The 19,045-nt window shown below is 41.2% G+C and overlaps 1 protein-coding gene across 1 annotated transcript in view; it reads right to left on the reverse strand.

The window, feature by feature from the left end:
* The window catches only part of LOC120932957 (tetraspanin-15-like), a 193,476-nt gene that overhangs the window by 85,551 nt on the left and 88,880 nt on the right, over positions 1–19,045 (reverse strand). The window contains exon 2 of the mRNA XM_040345846.1: positions 17,603–17,788. Coding sequence (XP_040201780.1) covers positions 17,603–17,788 — 186 coding nt within the window. The remainder of the gene's footprint in view (positions 1–17,602; positions 17,789–19,045) is intronic.

Here is a 19,045-nt window from a genome sequence, read left to right on the forward strand (position 1 = left end):
TGTTAGAATCCACCCCAGCATTCCCCTAGATTTGGGTCTGCTTTAGCATTTGGAAAATACATTGGACGCACATGCAGAGGTATATGTCAATGCAAAGAAGCATCTGCATTTACAAATTTTAATAGTTTACAAAGGTGCAGCCGCACGCAGCCATTCACTTGTATGGCAGGCTGTGTATGGCACATGCCGGGAAATGATGATAGGTATAAAAAATGCCTATTAAAAACCAAAATGTGCATGAATCCTCAATGTCAAGTCAGCATGCTGGGAGTGGAGAGAGGACCCCCACTGTATCCCGGCTACATTCTGTAACAAATATAGTGCCATCTGTCTGGCTGTGTCATGAAAGTACTTTACAAACCCTTTAGCAGGTAAAATAGCTTCTATATAATGTATTTTAACTTTGTATTTAACAGTTTCCTGAACATTTCTAATTTTGTATTTTCTGCAACAAAGAAATTAATAGGAATTTGATAAATATAAAATTGTTATTAAATTGATAAATATATTTATTTAAAAGAGACTCTGCAGTCACAAATGAGAAAAATAACTTTTTTTTCACTTCATTCCTGTGATTATACAGCACAAAAATATAATAGTTTATAGAGTACATAACACTATTAGCCATTCAAGAATTATTTTTGTTTCAATAGTTTTTATTAGAATTTTAAATCATCATACAGACGTTTACGTTTAAATAATCATCATGAAATAGTTAAAACAAGGATGCGTTATCCAATACAATCAGTGTTCCTGAACCGATAGACCAGGGATCCTCAAACTACGGCGCTCCAGCTGTTGTAGAACTACACATCCCATGAGGCATTGTAACAAACTGACATTCACAGATATGACTAGGCATGATGGAAATTGTAGTTCCTGAACAACTGGAGGGCCGTAGTTTGAAGACCCATGCGATAGCCATCAACAAAGCATAATAATCAAGAATATAGCGTATCTGAGGTGACTTTACTGTCCCCTGGCAGCATCCTACCAAAAATTTTCCATATGGTATAACAGAAACGATAGCAAGGAAAAAAAAAAGAGAAGAGAAAAAAAAAGGGAAAAAGAAATAGGGGGAAAAAGAATCAGAAAGTAGAGCCCTCCCCACACAAGATAGCCCAGCCCTCGGGGAGCCTGGAGAGAATAAATCCAGCGATTCCCTGATATCTTTTGTTTCACTAGAGCAATGTTGATTACGGGTGATTTCCATGCACATGTAATAGTTATTTTAGTCGCTAAAAGAACAAGAATATGAGAGTTTGCAGATGTCTGGGGATCTCCTCCGGTAGTTCACTAAACAACCCCATTTTGGCTCCTCTATTCTGTCCCGTCACTGAGTAGATCAGGTTGAACATCCTGATACAGAAACGTCGGACCTTTGGGCAAGACCACCAGACATGGTACATATCTCCTTCCTGTCCACATCCCCAAGCATAGGGTTGAAGTACCAGGGTAAAATTTTGCTAGCCGTGTAGGAACAAGGTACCAGCGCGATAGCACTTTGTAATTTGCCTCCACCAATGAGGTGTTGAGTATGCCTTTGTGCACCATGGTCGACCATTTCGTCCACACCTCCTCCTCAACTATCTTGCCTAGGTCCACTTCCCATACCGTTTGGTAGGAATGTTACCCTGATTGTTAAAAAAACAGTATATAACTCCGTAATCCCTCCCCATGATTCTGGCCCTTCCCCATCTGTTCTCAAACAGGGTCCTAGTGGTTATATCTACCTCATCTCCCATGAAAGTTCGTAGGAAGTAGATAATTTTGTATAAAGCGATATGTCTGCATATATTTCTGACGTTTCCTTAAAGTAGCTGAGCTGTCTTATACCCTTATGATCAATAAAGTGAGCAATTCTGTAAATCCCTTTGTTGACCCACCAGGTGAATTGGGTACTCTGTTGGTCTGGGGGATAATGAGGATTGTTGAAAAGTGGGGCCACTGGCGAATAGGAGGATTTTAAGGGGTACAATTTACATGCTGTCTCCCAAAAACGCAAGGAGTGGGATAAAGAAGGGCTCAGCACAGCCCGGCGCTCCTTCGCAAGAAGCCACATAAGGAGATCTAAGAGAATGGTCGGGCTTGCCTGCGCCTCCAAGTGAACCCAATCAGGTATATATCTTTCATCAAAAATTTGGTATAGCTGGACCAACTGTGCTGCTCTATAGTATCGCAAGAAATGCAGAATTTCCAGCCCACCTCACCATTTAGACTTGTACAGGGTAGAGCGGGCCACCTGATAACCTCCCTTGTTCCAAATAAATTTATAGATCAGGGACTGTAACATCTGGAAGAAAACAGGAGGAACTGGAAACGGAAGGGACCTAAAATAGTACAGTATTCGAGGGAGAACCGTCATTTTAACGGCCGCTATTCTATTCGAATTATCGTGGGTTTGCCAAGGCTTCAGGTCAAGCGCTGTGGAGTCATATAAAGGAGTGCAATATACCCGATACAATGTAGCAATGTAAGAAGTCAGTTTAACCCCAAGATATGGGAGCATCTGCACGCACACCATTTAACGGAAAACAATGGCCGTATAGAAGTCTATGTCTGGGAGATTTATATTGAGAGCCTCTGATTTTAGTCGACTTACCTTCAATACAGAAATCGTTCTGAAATCGGACAATAAGGCAAATAAATTGGGTAAGGTGGCGATAGCGGCATGTCACTTGCAAATATGCCACATTTATGCATTTTGCCACCACATTCAATGCCATGGATATTGGGATTGGATCTGACAGCTATTGCCAATGTCTCAAAAGCTATCACAAAGAGGAGTGGCGACAGAGGACATGCCTGCCTAGTTCCTCTCTGGATTTGCAGAAGGTCTGATGTACGACCAAACCCAATGCCAACGGATTGAATATAAAGCACTAATTAGGTTAAGAAATTTCAGTCCACAATTTCATTTCTATTCCTCAATATATGAAACTCAAGAATTATTTTAAATGCAGTATGTGCCATTTATTGTATTCACTTCTGGGACAACACTGAACTGCTCTGCATTTAGTTTCTTCGGGATTTTGAATGATTTGGAGCTGCAAAAGTGATGGATAGCATTTAGCCACTTTTATTTTTGCTAGGCTTGTATCTAATGAACTTTCATAGACAGAAGAGCAAAAGCCTTAGAAAATAATCTTTTAGTCAAGTTTAATAATTCTTCATATGTCTGGGTTTTGTTCCTGCTGAATGTCACACTGTCTGGGGCAGAGGTCCTACCCTCACATGGCCCACACTTTAACAAGAGTATTTGCATAACTATAAGAAAATAATAGAGCACATAACCCGATACGGGAATGGTTGAAATCCTTTTTTAAAGCAAAATTTTAGTTTGTCCATCCAAGCTAAATGCCAGTTAGCCTTCAAGGTTTATACGGACTTTTCCCTTGCTCCTCAGCCATCTTGTTTGCCCCCTGGGGGCTATCAAACCCCAAAATGGTATGGGGAAAAACACGACTCTCATACTGGTCTTTCAACATGCAGTATCGGGTACCTAACCCACTAATTGCAAGAGCTCAGCACTGTCATGTGGGCAGAATGAAGGTTCCTAAGCACCGTGAAAGACACATTTTTGGATTTTTCAGGGACTAAGGGCAAAGGGAATGTGAAAGGTAAGCAATAGAATTAGAATGTGCCTGTTATTCCGTAACCTTTTTACTTTGCCCTGAATGAACAGAATATAGGTGCACATTAACTGCTTGTTGAACAGCCACCGCAGTTTTACTGCGGCAGAATGGCATGGCTGGGCGAAGCAACGTTACCTTATGTCGCGTCGCCTTGTGGCCACTAGGGGCGCACTGGAGGCGCGCGTGCGTAGGTGGCTGGAGCCGAGTGCCCGGCAGGAGTGATGACTGCCGGGCACCCTCGATCGCTCGTGACAGAGCAAGAATCCGGGAGATCTTTCAGGGGAGAGGAGTATACAAAGTATGAACACCGATCTCTTTCTTCCCCTAGTTAGTCCCATCACCCCTACAGTTAGAACACAGTGAGGGAACACAGTTAACCCCTTGATCGCCCCCTAGTGTTAACCCCTTCCCTGCCAGTGACATTTATTGAGTAATCAGTGCATTTTTATAGCACTAACCGCTGTATAGTTGTCAATGGTCCCAAAAATGTGTCAAAAGTGTCTGATGTGACCGCCGCAATATCGCAGTTCCGATAAAAAGATCGCCGCCATAACTAGTAATTTTTTTTTATAATAAATAGAAATGCCATAAATGTATCCCCTATTTTGTAGAGGCTAGAACTTTTGTGTTTTTTTTTACCCAAAATATGTAGAAGAATACAAATCGGCCTAAACTGAGGAAAAATTTACTTTTTTGAAAAAAAAAAAGTGGGATATTATTATAGTAAAAGTAAAAGATAGTGTTTTTTTCAAAATTGTTGCCAAAAGGATGTAAATTTTGTTTGGGTCCAGCATCGCACGACAGCGCTAATGTCAGTCAAACCGGCGCAGTGCTGAATCGCAAAAAATTGCCTGGTCATTGAGCAGCCAAATCTTCCGGGGCTGAAGTGGTTAAAGGGACTACAATGTACCTGGAGGACTGAATTTAGGTCCTCCCTTACAAAGTGGTTCTCGTGTCAGTATTTTGCTAACTGCTATCCTGTTCCTCCTCCTGCCCTGTTCACTGTACCCTGTATCCTGCTGCCTTGTATCGGCTCCCATTTGTTCCTGATCCAAGTTTTGTTCCCCCCTTCCCATCTGGTGCCTGCACCTCCATTTTTCTAGTTTTTAGGTGTTCCCCATTTTGTATATATTGTATATAGTTAGTTGTTAGTTAGGCTTCTGTTTCTTAGTTATTAGCCAAGTATTCTGTCATGGGGTTTTTTGGTTCACTTATATTTTCATGTTTGTTGTGTTCTCGTGTTTGGAAGGATTTTGTTTCACTGTGAATAAATCTCACTTAAAGTAACCTTCAGTAATGTTTTCAACTTTCCCTCTATTAAATCCTCTGCTCTTGTTGTTTTAACTTTGGATAGTAAAACATTTTTTTTCTGCCAGTAAATACCTTGTACAGCCCACTTCCTGTTTCTTGTGTGGTAAAAAGCCTAGGCTTATGACATCATACACAGCTCTCTCTCTCACTCTTGTGAGAGTTTGCCAGGAAGAGGGGGGGTGAGTTATAAGAGGGCCAATGAGAGCTACAGAGCTGTAGGTGTGCCTCTGTGTGTCTGTATAAATCCAGGAAGTGAACAGACAGCAGCTTCAGCTGTCCATATTTAAAATGGTTGCAGCCAGACTCGGTGGAGGGAGATTTCTGCAGCATATTTGGCAAGTACAGAATGACATATATAAAATAATATGCAAAGTGATTGTAAGGAAGCTTCAGAATGGCAAAAAATGTTTTATTACAGATTATGTGAGCAGACTGCAGTTCCTTTTTAAAGCATGCACAGTCTGGTCCCAGTTTCCTGAGTGTAGACATATCTGGTAATCGCTGCTTCTGATTCCAGACATATTATGTATGTTGTATTTTCAATAAATGTAAGTTTTTTGTTTATCTTAATGCTTTACTTTTAATCAGTTATAGTCTATGATGCTCCCCAGTGTATGTGATTTATAAAAAATATGCTGCTTAAATACCTTATTTTTGAGCGCTGCTCAGCGCTCACGTGACTGCCTGCCGGTCCCCTCCTCCTCTTCTCTCCTCCACCTGGCTGATGTCAATAGGGGATGTCCAGCCCCTCCCCCTGCAGCTATCATATCGAAAGAGGAGACCAGCTGGCAGCCACGTGAGCGCGGAGTAGGGCTCGGAAATAAGGTATTTGGCAGCATAGGTTTTATAAATCACATACACTGGGGAACATTATGTTATCTAACAGAGGGAACTGTAGAACAAAAAAAGTGGCTTTACAAACACTTTGTCTGTTGCAGTGCGTCAACATGCGTTATGTTGCACCACTAGAGCCTTAAATTCGTACTTGCAGCAATTTGTGTGTTACAGCACACCACAACACACAGGAGTGTTTTACCTTGCATTGTGGCGGACTGCAATTAAGTGTGTTGGGGTGCCATTTCAAATAAATGGCACCACAGAGCAACAACACACATAATCCTCACATTACTATATTACAGCAGTCTGAATGGGTCCCAGTAATGCTAGGTCTTATCCCTGCCCTCAACTGTGACTGGACAGTGAAGGGAGAAGTAGCAGACCGGTGAGCTAATTTCCCTGACATGCTTCTCTCTGCCACTATCAAGTTCCTTGTTAGCACATGAGCACTACAGCACAACTGATTGGCTACTTCTGTTTCTTCTCCATTTAGGACTAGATATCACCTTTTGCAGGCTGGATTGATTTTCTCTGAATTCAGCAGTGGACGTAAGAGCTAGGAATGGTAAACTGACTAAAAATGTGTCAAACCTAGAAAAGTTATTTTCTCACATTGGAAATCCGACAGAACTCCATCGGAGTAAAAGAGAACATGTTCTCTATCTAAACTCCGATGGAATTCCTCGGAAAAAAAGGCAGATGGGCATACAAACGGTCGGAATTTCCTATGGAAAAAGACCACCTGACTTTTTCCATCGGAAATTCCGATCGTGTGTATGGGGCTTAAGTATGAACAAACCTTGTACATTCAGGTCTTTATCAAACAAAAATCACTACACAACTTCATCATCATAAAAAAAGGCCATTGTACATCAAGTATTCCAAATAGATCTATCATAATTAGAACAGGCGAGGAAAATATTATATATATATTATATATATATATATATATATATATATATATATATATATATATATATATACACACACACACTAAGGCTAACTTTTTGAAAATAAACTTTAACAACTTCAAAGCATCACACGTTTTAAGGGATTAAAGTGGAACATGAGGCTATTATCTAATGGGAAACCAATGTAGGCAGATATTGGGTCAAAAAAAAAAAAAGGCGAAAGGGAAGTTAGGGAGAATGGCTACTATATAACAAGATGGGGGACAATGGAAATAAAAGGAGACTCATTAGGGCATGGGTGCTCAACCTGTGGTCCGCCAGCTGTTGTGGAACTACAAGTCCCATGAGACATTGCAAGGCTGACAGTTACAAACATGACTCCCAAAGCCAGAGGCATGATGGGACTTGTAGTTCTGCAACAGCTGAAGGGCTACAGGTTGAGCACCCATGCATTAGGGTCAAGAGTAAAGGGAAAAAGGAAGAAGAGGAAAAAAAAGAGTAGGAGGAGAGGCTGTGAACAAGATTGAAGGCCACTGAGGGAAAATGCAGGTGGTTATAATCTACACAAAAGTGTGGTATTGACAGTTGATGGGATGAGCAATCTCTATTCAGTCCACTCCAGAAAACATTTCCCTTCTTCCAAAAACATGAACTTCCACCTAGCAGCACTAGGCTTGCCGGTTCTAATCCCAACCACAACACTGCCTGCCTAAAGTTGGCATGTTCTCACTGTGCCTGCGTGAGTTTCCTCCGGGTACTCTGGTTTTCTCCCACACGCCTGCTAGTAGGTCAATTGGATCCTGTCTAAATTGGCCCTAGTATGTTTATGTAGGAATGTGAATTAGGGGCCTTAGATTTTAAGCTCCTTGAGGGCAGAGACTGATGCGAATGTACAATACAGTGTACTGTATATTGAAGCGCTGCGTATACTGACTGTGCTATATAAGTACTGTGATGGTTTGGGTCTGTCTTCCCTGAAGGATGGCTGGTTTTCGCCATATTTTGGAGAGAAAGATGCCCTAATTACACAGCTATGTGGTCAGCTATTTAGTGCTGGCCTGGCTGTGGCTCAGATCCCCACCCACAGACAGGAAGTCTGGTCCCTGGGAGCCAGGTGAGCTCTCAACTCTCTGGAAGGAGTCAGAGAGAGGCTGCATGGATTGCAGCTAGTGTGTGTAGATCTGCAGGTTGCAGATGCCGCTTTATGTTTGAGCAGCAAGTCGCTGACTAGGAGAAAAGCAAGGGTTGAGTTTATCTCTGGGAAACGCTGTGTGTTCTGAGGAACAGAACTTAGGCTTAAGCTAGAGGCCTGAAGCCGTCGGATGCCAAGATTGAAAGCCAGGAGGCTAAGCTCTTGAGTTTGTACAATGCAGTAGTGATGGAACCCCTGCGAGGGCTGCAAATGTATATGTGAACTTTTGATGTTTTTTAAATAAAAGTGGGCCACCAAGCCCTTAAAAACGCACCTACCGTTGAAGTCTGTTCCCGCAAGGTTACAGTACCTGTAATAAATAAATGTGCGAGAGTCCCCATGTTTTATGAAAGATATCCAGAGTATTTTTTGTGAATGGATTTATTCTTCCATCCTCCTTATGTCTTCTACTTTATTAAAGTGATTGTAAAGTAAAAAAAAATGTTTTATTTGAAAAATAAAATAAAAATAAATAACAAACATGTTATACTTACCTCCTCTGTGCAGTTGGTTTTGCATTGAGCAGCCCGGATCCTCCTTTTCTTGGGTCCCTCTTTGCTGCTGCTGGCCCCTCCCTCCTATCGAGTGCCCCCACAGTCAGCAGCTTCCTATGGGGGCACTGGAGCCGAGTCACAGCTCTGTGTGTCCATTCAGACACGGAGCCCTAACCCGGCCCCACCCCCTCTCTCCCGATTGGCTGACTGACTTTTATTGACAGCCACAGGAGCCAATGGCGCCGGTGCTGTCCTAGCGAATCAGGAGGAGTGTTCCGGACGGCTTAGACATTCGTGGACATCACTGGAGAGAGATGGGGCTCAGGTAAGTAATTAGGGGTTGTTCGGGAGGCTGCTACACACAGAAGGTTTTTTATATTAATGCATAGAATGCATTAAAAGGGGTTTTAAAGGTTCATCTTTTATTTTCGAAATAGGCTCCTTTAAGCTAGTGCATTGTTGGTTCACTTACCTTTTCCTTCGATTTCCCTTCTAAATGTTTTTTTTCTTTGTCTGAATTTCTCACTTCCTGTTTCTCCTCAGTAAGCTTGCCCCCATCATCCATGAGGGTTGGTCAGCCAGAACAGCGTACTGAGGAGGAACAGGAAGTGAGAAATTCAGACAAAGAAAAAAATACATTTAGAAGGGAAATCGAAGGAAAAAAGTAAGTGAACCAACAATGCACTAGCTTAAAAGAACCTATTTAGAAAATAAAAAACAAACCTTAACAACCCCTTTAAGATAAAAAAAACTTCTGTCTTTACAACTCCTTTAAGTCGCAGCTAGATGATAGGGGAGAGTCTTTTATGCAGCAGGCAGGTATGCAGACCTGAATTTATAAGATGTTGCAAGATTGATTTTTTTTTTTATAGATTTTAACTGGAATGGATTTGGGGTGAAGGAGAAAAAATGAAGGATCTATCGGAATCTTGGAATAACATTTTTGGGAGATTAGTCTTACATTCTCCCAAAACTCTGACAGTTGGAAGCAGTCCTGATGGCTTTTAATTGTTCGAAGTTGATAGGAAATGTAATTTCCACATCATCACAGATGACACTACAGGCTGATAAATTATATATGTCACATTTTAAAGAAAGGGTCACTAATGAGTAAGCCGCCACTTAATTTTGAGAAGTGACATGCAAACGACGGCTCATTCTCTTCTTCTTATTCTATAATAAGGGCAAAAAGAATGTAGATAGGATGATTAAAGGCTCAAACTATAAATATATATACACACACACACACACACACTATTTTAAAAATGTTAAGAGAGATGTAGTAACAGGAACCTTGTGTTTCCAGATCTCAGAAAGGAAATGATTAGAAGCCCTACCATTTTAATTTGCTTTCTGGTTGGTTAGATTTTCTTCTTCAAAAACACAACAGGAGGTCCAAAGTCGCGTGATTTTGCCTCATACGACTGTGGGTCCGACTTTGCCCTGCAACTTGAAGTCCGACTTTAATGACCAGGAATCCGACTTTGATCCCTACAATACCAGGCACTTTTATTTATTTATTAAAATTCTTAAAAGTACAAAAAAAAAAACTCTCTGTCTGGTATGAATCTGTCTCTCCTCTGTCCTCTCCCCCCCCCCCTTCCTGCCTGTCAGCTAGTGTCAGTGGTGCTCTGCTCCTAACAAATTCATTCAAGACCATGTCGCAAAAATGAATACACTGCAATGAAAGTCTTAAAGGGGTTGTAGACCTTCCAGGTTTTTTTCACCTTATTGCATCCTATGCATTAAGGTGAAAAAACATCCTATAATTGCCACCCCCCCAGCCCCCTGGTTTACTTACCTGAATGGGCTGGATCTCGGCCCAGGCTTCTTGGCTCTTCATTGGATAGATTGATAGCACCGCAGCCATTGGCCCCCGCTGCCGTCAATCAAATATAATGGGCGCCGAGGAGCGGGGCTGAGTCCGGCATTCGTGTCCATGGATAGAAATGCTGAACTTGGGAGCATACCCACAAGGTAACCCCCTTGGGAAAGCTCTTCCAAGAGGGGGTTATCTGATGCGGGAGGAGCCGAGGGACCCCAGAAGACGAGGTTCGGGGCCACTCTGTGCAAAACTAGCTGCACAGTGGAGGTAAGTATGACATGTTTGTTATTTAAAAAATTAATAAAAAAATCAAACCTTTACAATCACTTTAAGTGGGGTACACACCAAAAGAAAAATCGGGCGAACGACCGTCCGATTTTCCTCGTTGTTTCACAGCAAATCAGGACCGGTGAACAAAAATTCATACGAAAATTCTCGTACGACAAAGGCTTTTCTTTGTTGTTTCTGATCATGCAAAGTCTTTCTCTTCAGATTTTCCTTCTATTAAAATCAGACAAAAACGGTACACATTAAAGGAAATTGTTAATTCTGTTTCTGTACGTGAATAATTATGGAGTTTGTCCCTTTGGGAATTTTTGTAAGAAAATTCGGAAGCGGCTGTCGTAAGTTGTATACTCACTATACGAAAATTGTAAGAAAATTCTTTGGACGAAAATGTTCACCAGATTTTCTTATAGTGTCTACAATCCTTTAGGAGCAAAGCTACATTTTAGACAACAAAATCCTAATTAACAAGAATTAAATATAGGTGAGTCTAATTATTCATTAAACAGGTGTCCAGCAGACAGTTGATTATAAAACGGTGTTACTTAGCAAAGAAAACCCTTTCCCATTTCATGCTGTCAGCAATAGCACCACATGGAAGAGAAATGTCACAAGGCCTGAAAAAGAAAATAATTTCTTTACACAAGATAGATGAAGGCTACAAGAAGATCAGCAAAGCTTTATTGATCAGTCAGCAAACTGTAGCAAAAGTGATACAAAAATTTAACATGGAACTGCAACCATCTCACAGAGACGTCCAGACTATCCACGGAAGTAACCACCTCGACAGAAGCATTTTCTGATGAGAAGGGTCAAAGGAAATTACCATGCAAGTTCACTGCAGTTAGCTAAAGAAGTAGAAAGCCAAACTGTGGAGATTATTTCCCGTAACACAATATGGCGTACACTGCAGAGGAGTGGCATGCATGGGTGTCGCCCACAATGGAAGCCTCCAGCCTTACTTTCATGTAATGAGCTAAACAAATGTTCTATAAAACTCAGTTTTGTCAAAATGTTGGAACTTGTTCTTGTGTTCATTGAGATATAGATTAAAATCTTACTTTTCCAATGGGGTGTACTCATTTATGCTGAGCACTGTGTGTAACAGGTAAAGTCGCAGGTGTCATGGGTTTATTGGATATCTATTATTGTCCCTTGGGTCTCAACTGAAGGATTTGATCATTTCAATTGCGCAGGAGCCAATACAGCACTAGTTGTTTGTTCTTTTCTTGTGGACGTGCTACAGCTGTATGCTACTAATGATGGAAAAAGCCCAATTTCCGGCTGGTACCAACTCCTGCGTGGGTCTAGTGCCAATGCTGTGGCAGGTCTACTGTTGTTGGTTTGTATGTTTTTTACTCAATAAAAAGATAAAAATAAAAGACTTCTTCAGCTACTATTTACACATCTAAGGAAGAGGTTTTCTATATCTACTTTAAAGTGAAGCAAAACCTTAAAGGTTGGAGGCGTTACTGCCATTTATTTGACAATTATCAGTGTGGTTCAGTAAATATTTGCCCTCTTCCCAGTTTCTACCCGTTTGATCAAAAGAATTCTTAAACAAATATATGTAAAATAATTTGTTAAAACGCCTTACGAAGAAAACACACTTCTAGGAATAAAATATATGCTGAAGAAAGCAGCTGCAGCATAGTATAAAGTCAGTCCTCGGCACAGACCCGAAGAGGATCTTCAAAGAGGTTCAGGGGAACATAACTACACATTCCATCTCCTGCTGTGAATAATAGATACAGGCACATCTTACTGGAACAAAATAACAACTCAAACATTACATTTAGGCTTTATTTATGATAAGAAGCTGTAGTGTTGTATAATGCATTAGGCGCTTGTGATTTTTTACATTAAATAACCTCATTCCTTAAACAAAACCATGCCTATTTCCTTTAGATGTAATCCCCTAAGAAATAACATTATGCAAACATGAAAACCCAGCGCTGCAAAAAAAAAAAAAAAAAAATGTAAATACCCTGGAGGGGGAAGCGTCTCATTGGCTCGCTGTCAGCCAAGCACAGGGTTAGACTATGAATAATTGATAATTTCCAGGTAATCGGAGACAGTGATTGTATTACTGTACTACATGTAAATATTCTATACTGGGGTTTCAGTTTACAGGACTTACAGTACATGTGTACAGGACTTGTAGACAAGACATGCGTTCACACAGCCACACCTAGCAATGTCATCTGCATATAACCCTAATCAGTTCTCTCATTTAGCAATTTTATTTAATCTTTCTTTTTAGAAATTGATGTAATTTTAGGTTGTAAATATTTTTTATATAATAACATTTTTATTTCACAAATAGACATGTATTACAGGATTTATGACAATAAAAAAAAGCCCAGCACTACCTACCTGCCTAAACATTTTTTACATTAATGCATTTCCCTTATACTTAGCTGAGCCCTCATTTTTTTTTTTTTTTTTTAAGTGTATTATGTGCGTGTACTCGAGAGAGGAGCCGGACTGCAGGAGTTGGGAGTAGGCAGGCCTCCCCCAGAGGCAATCTGCCACCTTTCTCCATGCCCCGGGTGGCAATGGCAGGTGTGTGAGGGGGTCCTCCCACACAGCCCGCCCTACCTGCTCCGCTTTGAAGCCCAACGGGGCAGAGGGACTCCCTATAAGGGAGTGAGAGGATTTGCCCGCTCAACCAGCCCAGTTAGTCCTTCGCCTCTCTTTTTTTCTTAGAGACCGCGTGGTCAAAGTGCGTGCATGTTAACCCAATTTCAAATACGTGTAAGTGTGGTGTTTTTTGTGGGAGGGGGGTGGGCGTAGGCTTACCTCACATAGCACACCCACCGGGAGCCGGGCTGAGACCACCAAACTCAATTCACATGTAGCCGAGACCGGGATCCGAACTCCTAGCTGCAGAGGTGAATGGCTTCTCAGCGCAGTGCCAATCGCGTTTGAGCCACCACAGCTCCCAGCTGAGCCCTCATTTGATCCAGCACTGTGCTTGTCTGCAGCGGCTCTCTCTCCTCACTTTCTAGTTTCACAGACCATTGGCTCCCACTGCTGTCAAACAAAGCCAGTGATAAGGGAGCTGGGGACAGGGCCAAGCCCTGCTGTCTGTGTCCACAGACACAGACAGCAAGGTTTAGGAGCGGGCCCGCACACGTGCCACATAGGATGCAGCTTTCTAGGGGGGACGCTCACCAGAGAGGAGGAGCCCAGAAGAATTCAATTGCACAGAGCAGGTAAGTATAAACCTATTTGTTATATATTTTTTTATTTGTTATTTTGCATTTACAGAACTAGTTAAATTTGTTCAGCTAGTCCAGTGATCCATGAAACCCTGCTAGACAGCACAGCCAGCTTCACAAACTCCATTGCAGCAACTGCACAGTGTGTACAATAACATACCCACAGCTTGCTGATTGGCTGTAGCATATTGCTTGTATGAGCAAATCCATTGCATGGAGCCTTTTATTGGACATGTAGAAACAGGCATGCATGCATGAACAAAATGCTTTGGTGAAAATATCTTCAGAGAGCTGCACACTATTCTATCAACTTGAAAGCTTAAAAGGGGTTGTAAAGGTTTGTTTTTTATTTTCTAAATAGGTTCCTTTAAAAAAACAAACCTTTACAAACCCTTTAAAGTAGAACTATAGGCAAGACTTTTTTTCCCCATTATGGATAGAGAAAGAGAAAGAGAAAGAGAAAGAGAAAGAGAGAAAGAAAGAGAGAAAGAAAGAGAGAGAGAGAAAAGAAAATAAATAAAAGAAAATAAATAAAGGAAAAAGAAAAAAGTGTGTGTAGGAAAAATAAAATAAAAAACTAGATCAAGGTTTGATCTAGATCAGTGCCTGGGTTAGTGTTTGGATCAAGGTCAGGGTTAAAGGTCAAGGCAAAAAAAATCTGGACAGGATTTTTTTTTTAATTAGTATCAGTTTCAGTTAGTTTCATTGTTTTAGGTAGAACAAAAAAAAAAAGCAAAATGCACACTATTGTTTCTGGCTATACCAGGGGAACAAACAACACATAACATATACGTACGTGGTATCGCTGCGATTGTCAGAAGCAAAATAATTTATTTTGGCTTGTTCCTTGGTAGTAGGTTCTGGTAGTAGCAACAAATATACAGCTAAATTAAAATTTTAGACCAGTTTTATTAAAAAAAAAAAAAAAAAAAAAAAAAAAACAACAACAAGAGAAATCCATTACCATTTACCACCAAATGAAAGCCCAATTTGTCCTGAAAAAAATGCGGTATAATCAACCTGGATGCAAAAATTAATTGCGATGATATGTACAGTTTTACCAACACATGCAAAATTGGGCTTAGCCATCGGGAAAACTGCCATGAGAGCTTTTGGACAGGAAAACTATCCGTGTGTATGGCTCCATTGCAGTTTTCCTGACAGGAAAACTACCGGAAAAAAAAGAGAACCAGCTCTCTTTTTTCCCGCCGGGATTCCCGGAGGTTTTTAACCACTTACCCCCCGGACCATATTGCTGCCCAAAGACCAGAGTACTTTTTGCGATTCGGGACTGCGTCGCTTTAACAGACAATTGCGGGGTCGTGCGACGTGGCTCCCAAACAAAATTGGCGTCCTTTTTTTCCCACAAATAGAGCTTTCTTTTGGTGGTATTTGATCACCTCTGCGTTTTTTATTTTTTGCACTATAAACAAAAATAGAACGACAATTTTGAAAAAAATTAATATTTTTTACTTTTTGCTGTAATAAATATCCCCCAAAAATATATAAAAAAACATTTTTTTTCCTCAGTTTAGGCCGATACGTATTCTTCTACATATTTTTCGTAAAAAAAAATCGCAATAAGCGTTTATTGATTGGTTTGCGCAAAAGTTATAGCGTTTACAAAATAGGGGGTATTTTTATTAATATTTTTTTTTACTAGTAATGGCGGCGATCAGCGATTTTTTTTTCGGTATTGCGACATTATGGCGGAAACTTCGGACATTTTTGACACATTTTTGGGACCATTGGCATTTTTATAGCGATCAGTGCTATAAAAATGCATTAGATTACTATAAAAATGCCACTGGCAGTGAAGGGGTTAACACTAGGGGGCGGGGAAGGGGTTAAGTATGCCTGGGTGTGTTCTTACTGTGGGGGGGGGGTGGCCTCACTAGGGGAAACACTGATCCTCTGTTCATACAGTGTATGAACAGAAAATCAGCATTTCCCCTGCTGACAGGAACGAGAGCTGTGTGTTTACACACACAGCTCCCGTTCCCCGCTCTGTACCGAGCGATCGCGTGTGCCCGGCGGCGATCGCGCCCGCGGGGCACAAGCACGGGAGTAGGGGGCGAGCGGGTGGCGGCTAAAAGGCAGGACGTCCATTTACGTCATGGGTCTTCAAACTATGGCCCTCCAGTTGTTCAGGAACTACAATTCCCATCATGCCTAGTCATGTCTGTGAATGTCAAAGTTTTACAAAGCCTCATGGGATGTGTAGTTCCGCAACAGCTGGAGGGCCGTAGTTTGAGGATCCCTGATTTACGTGGTCTCGCCTAGGAGAGCCACCTTGTGGACGTAATATGACGGTGCGGCGACGGCAAGTGGTTAACTTAGCAGTTGTCCTATGGGAAACACTGCGATGGAGCATTCCCAACCAAAGCTCTTGTGGCAGTTTTCCTGTAGGGAAACCCGGTCGTGTGTAGGGGGGGAAAAAGTTGCAGGTTCTCATTTTTCCCCCTCCGAGATACCCGCCGGACTTTTTATTGCCGGGAAACACGGTCATGTGTGTACGAGGCATTAGGCGTGAAGAGGTTAAAGAAAGTGCAACAATATTTAAACACATAACTTTATACTACAAATTTAAATAGAATGTTGCATGGATTTCGGTTTTAAAGAAACCTAGTTGCTAAACCATCCATTTGAGCAACATTATTCCAATAAGATTAATGTGCATTTAAGAAATTTTAGAAATGTTACCTACTGTACATATCCAAAAGTATTGAGCTTGCTGACGTGAGAGAGCAGACTTGTGTCATCACTCAAGTGACACTCTATAGCAGTGGTCTCCAAACTGCGGCCCGAGGGCCGGATGCAGCCCTTTGCTTGCCTTTATCCGGCCCTTGGGGCACTATCCCTCCCACTGATACGAGACACTATTCTGCCATCTGACACAGACAATGGAGCACCATTTCTCCCACTGACACAACTAATATAGCACTATTCCTCCCTATGATACCAGCAATGGGGCACTATTCCTCCCCCTAATACCAGATGTTTACGAACAATGATGCCAGGAACATTTCCACTCCCATTGGCCAAAGTCCGGCCCTCGAAGAGTCTGAAGGACAATAAACCGGCCCTTTGTTTAGAATGTTTGGAGACCCCTGCTCTATAGTATTACTCTTCTCCCCCCTGCAGCTACGTAAAAATATGTAGGTAGGCGAGGAAAAGAGTAGAGGAGCTGGGGCAGCACAGAGAGTAATTTCACACTCCGAGAATAGGATTGGTTACAGGATCTCTTTAAAGGTTTCTCTAAATAATTTCTAAGGAGAAAACATAAGGTGACTCTAGAAGTAAAAATAATACATTGGTAACCTAACTATAACGTCCAGTAATTCCTTTCTGTCACTTTCCCTGCATTTTCAATCTTAAAGTGGTTGTAAACCCCACTTTATGACTTTTACCTACAGGTAAGCCTATAATAAGGCTTACCTGTAGGTATAAAGAATATCTCCTAAACCTGCACGGTTTAGGAGATATTCCCCTCGCAATGCGCCGCTGACGTCAGCGGCGCATGCGCAGGGGGGATCCTCGGCTAAAGGACCGGCAGCCGCCGGACCTCGCCGAATTTAAATCTCCCGCGCGCACGCGCGGGAGTGATGTCATCGCCGCTCCAGCCAATCACAGCGCTGGAGCGGCGATACCCAGAAGACACGCCGGAGCAAGATGATTTCTCGCTCGACGTGAACCAGGTAAGTTTTACACACCTCGTTCCGAGGTAAGTATTTCATAATGAGCTAATATGCGGTATATTAGCTCAATATGACTTTTGCCTTGCAGGAGAAATTTTTTTTTTTTAAACGGGTTTACAACCGCTTTAATTTCAACATGAAACTAAATGACACAAGAGAAAACCTCCTAAAATATGTCCTTGTAACTTACAGCTTTAAGAAGAGCCAAGTTGTCCCTTAAGGACCCGACCATTCCGATAAATGACACCACAAACATCAGGATGCCCAGAAGTAGGAGGATGATGGCCGGTGCCAGGAAGATCCCTTCCAAAGTCTGATGTTTTCTTCTCTCGCTCTCTGCATAGATGCCAATGCACAGGATCAGGAGGCCTATCAGCTGGAAGAAAACAACCACATTAAATGATATACAGTCACAGCACACTTCTCAAATTTAGAAAGTATATCCTGTAAACACATTCTTGCTTGTTAACCTGAGGATACTTTTTCTGACACAGAAACGGTTTCCAATAGTAAACTGTTGAACACAAAAAAAATATATAATTGGCTGTGCTTGCAGCAAATTTAGGCTAGTACTTTAGTTTTTTATTTGTAATGTCTGCTTATCTTTCAGAAACTTTACAGTGCAACCGCTACTGTCATTTCAAAAGCAATAATAGTAAATGTATTATATTGTAAAGTACTGCGCTAACTGTTGATGCCATATAAATCCTGAATAATAATAATGATAAAAAAAAATAAAAATCATCACTATTTTTTACAAAAGTGCAATACCAGCAACGACCAGCAGGTGGCAATACAGAATGTTGTCTAAATAGACACAGGAATGATATTATACACTTTGCAAATTGCCATTTTGGTAAACTGCGTTACATTTACTTAGCTGTTGCTCCTTCCAATTCACAAAGGCAGCAGTTTATCCCACAGATTTCAGGATCATTCAAAACGGCAGATTATTTTGATTTTTGATTGCGAACAAAAATGTAGCACAGAAATTGTATAGAGAGAATATGCTCTATTGGTTCGTGCATAGACATATCTTTACTAATGTGCACTTGATGATAGAACAGTAGGAGATCTGTATTGTAGCAGAATTGAATTCAAAATAATAATTATTTTACGCAATTAGAATATTTGCTTTGAAGCACTAGTGTCCTTACTTTAATTCATTTAAAGGGAGTCCGTCATGGAGGCAACCATTGCTGAACCCTCCCTTTGAGAATGCTTGTATCTTGGCTGCCATGCTGATGTTTTAGCTTCAATGCTTTCCAAGTCACTTACATTTTGTTCAGGCCAGCAATACCTTTCCTTGTGAAAGTGTCACTTTGGTAAACTATTTGGGTTTCAGAATAATTTTATATTAATTTTATGTGTATTTCTTTTTTAAGCTCATGCTTTCATATTTATAAAATCTCATTATTCTACATATAAGCACTTAAGACCACCCATGACATCTGAGAATACATCCATGACACTGGCATCCCAGAACTGGAACGGAGTGGATCGATTTATGCACAATTGATTTCACTGCCAATTTACTTATTTTGGTGATTACATTTTAGCTATTGGAGCTGCTAATGGCCCGTACACACGATCAAAATATCGGACGAAAACGATTGTCCGATGAAGGATCGTA

Source organism: Rana temporaria, chromosome 3 (assembly GCF_905171775.1).
Source record: "Rana temporaria chromosome 3, aRanTem1.1, whole genome shotgun sequence".
Lineage (NCBI taxonomy): Eukaryota > Metazoa > Chordata > Amphibia > Anura > Ranidae > Rana > Rana temporaria.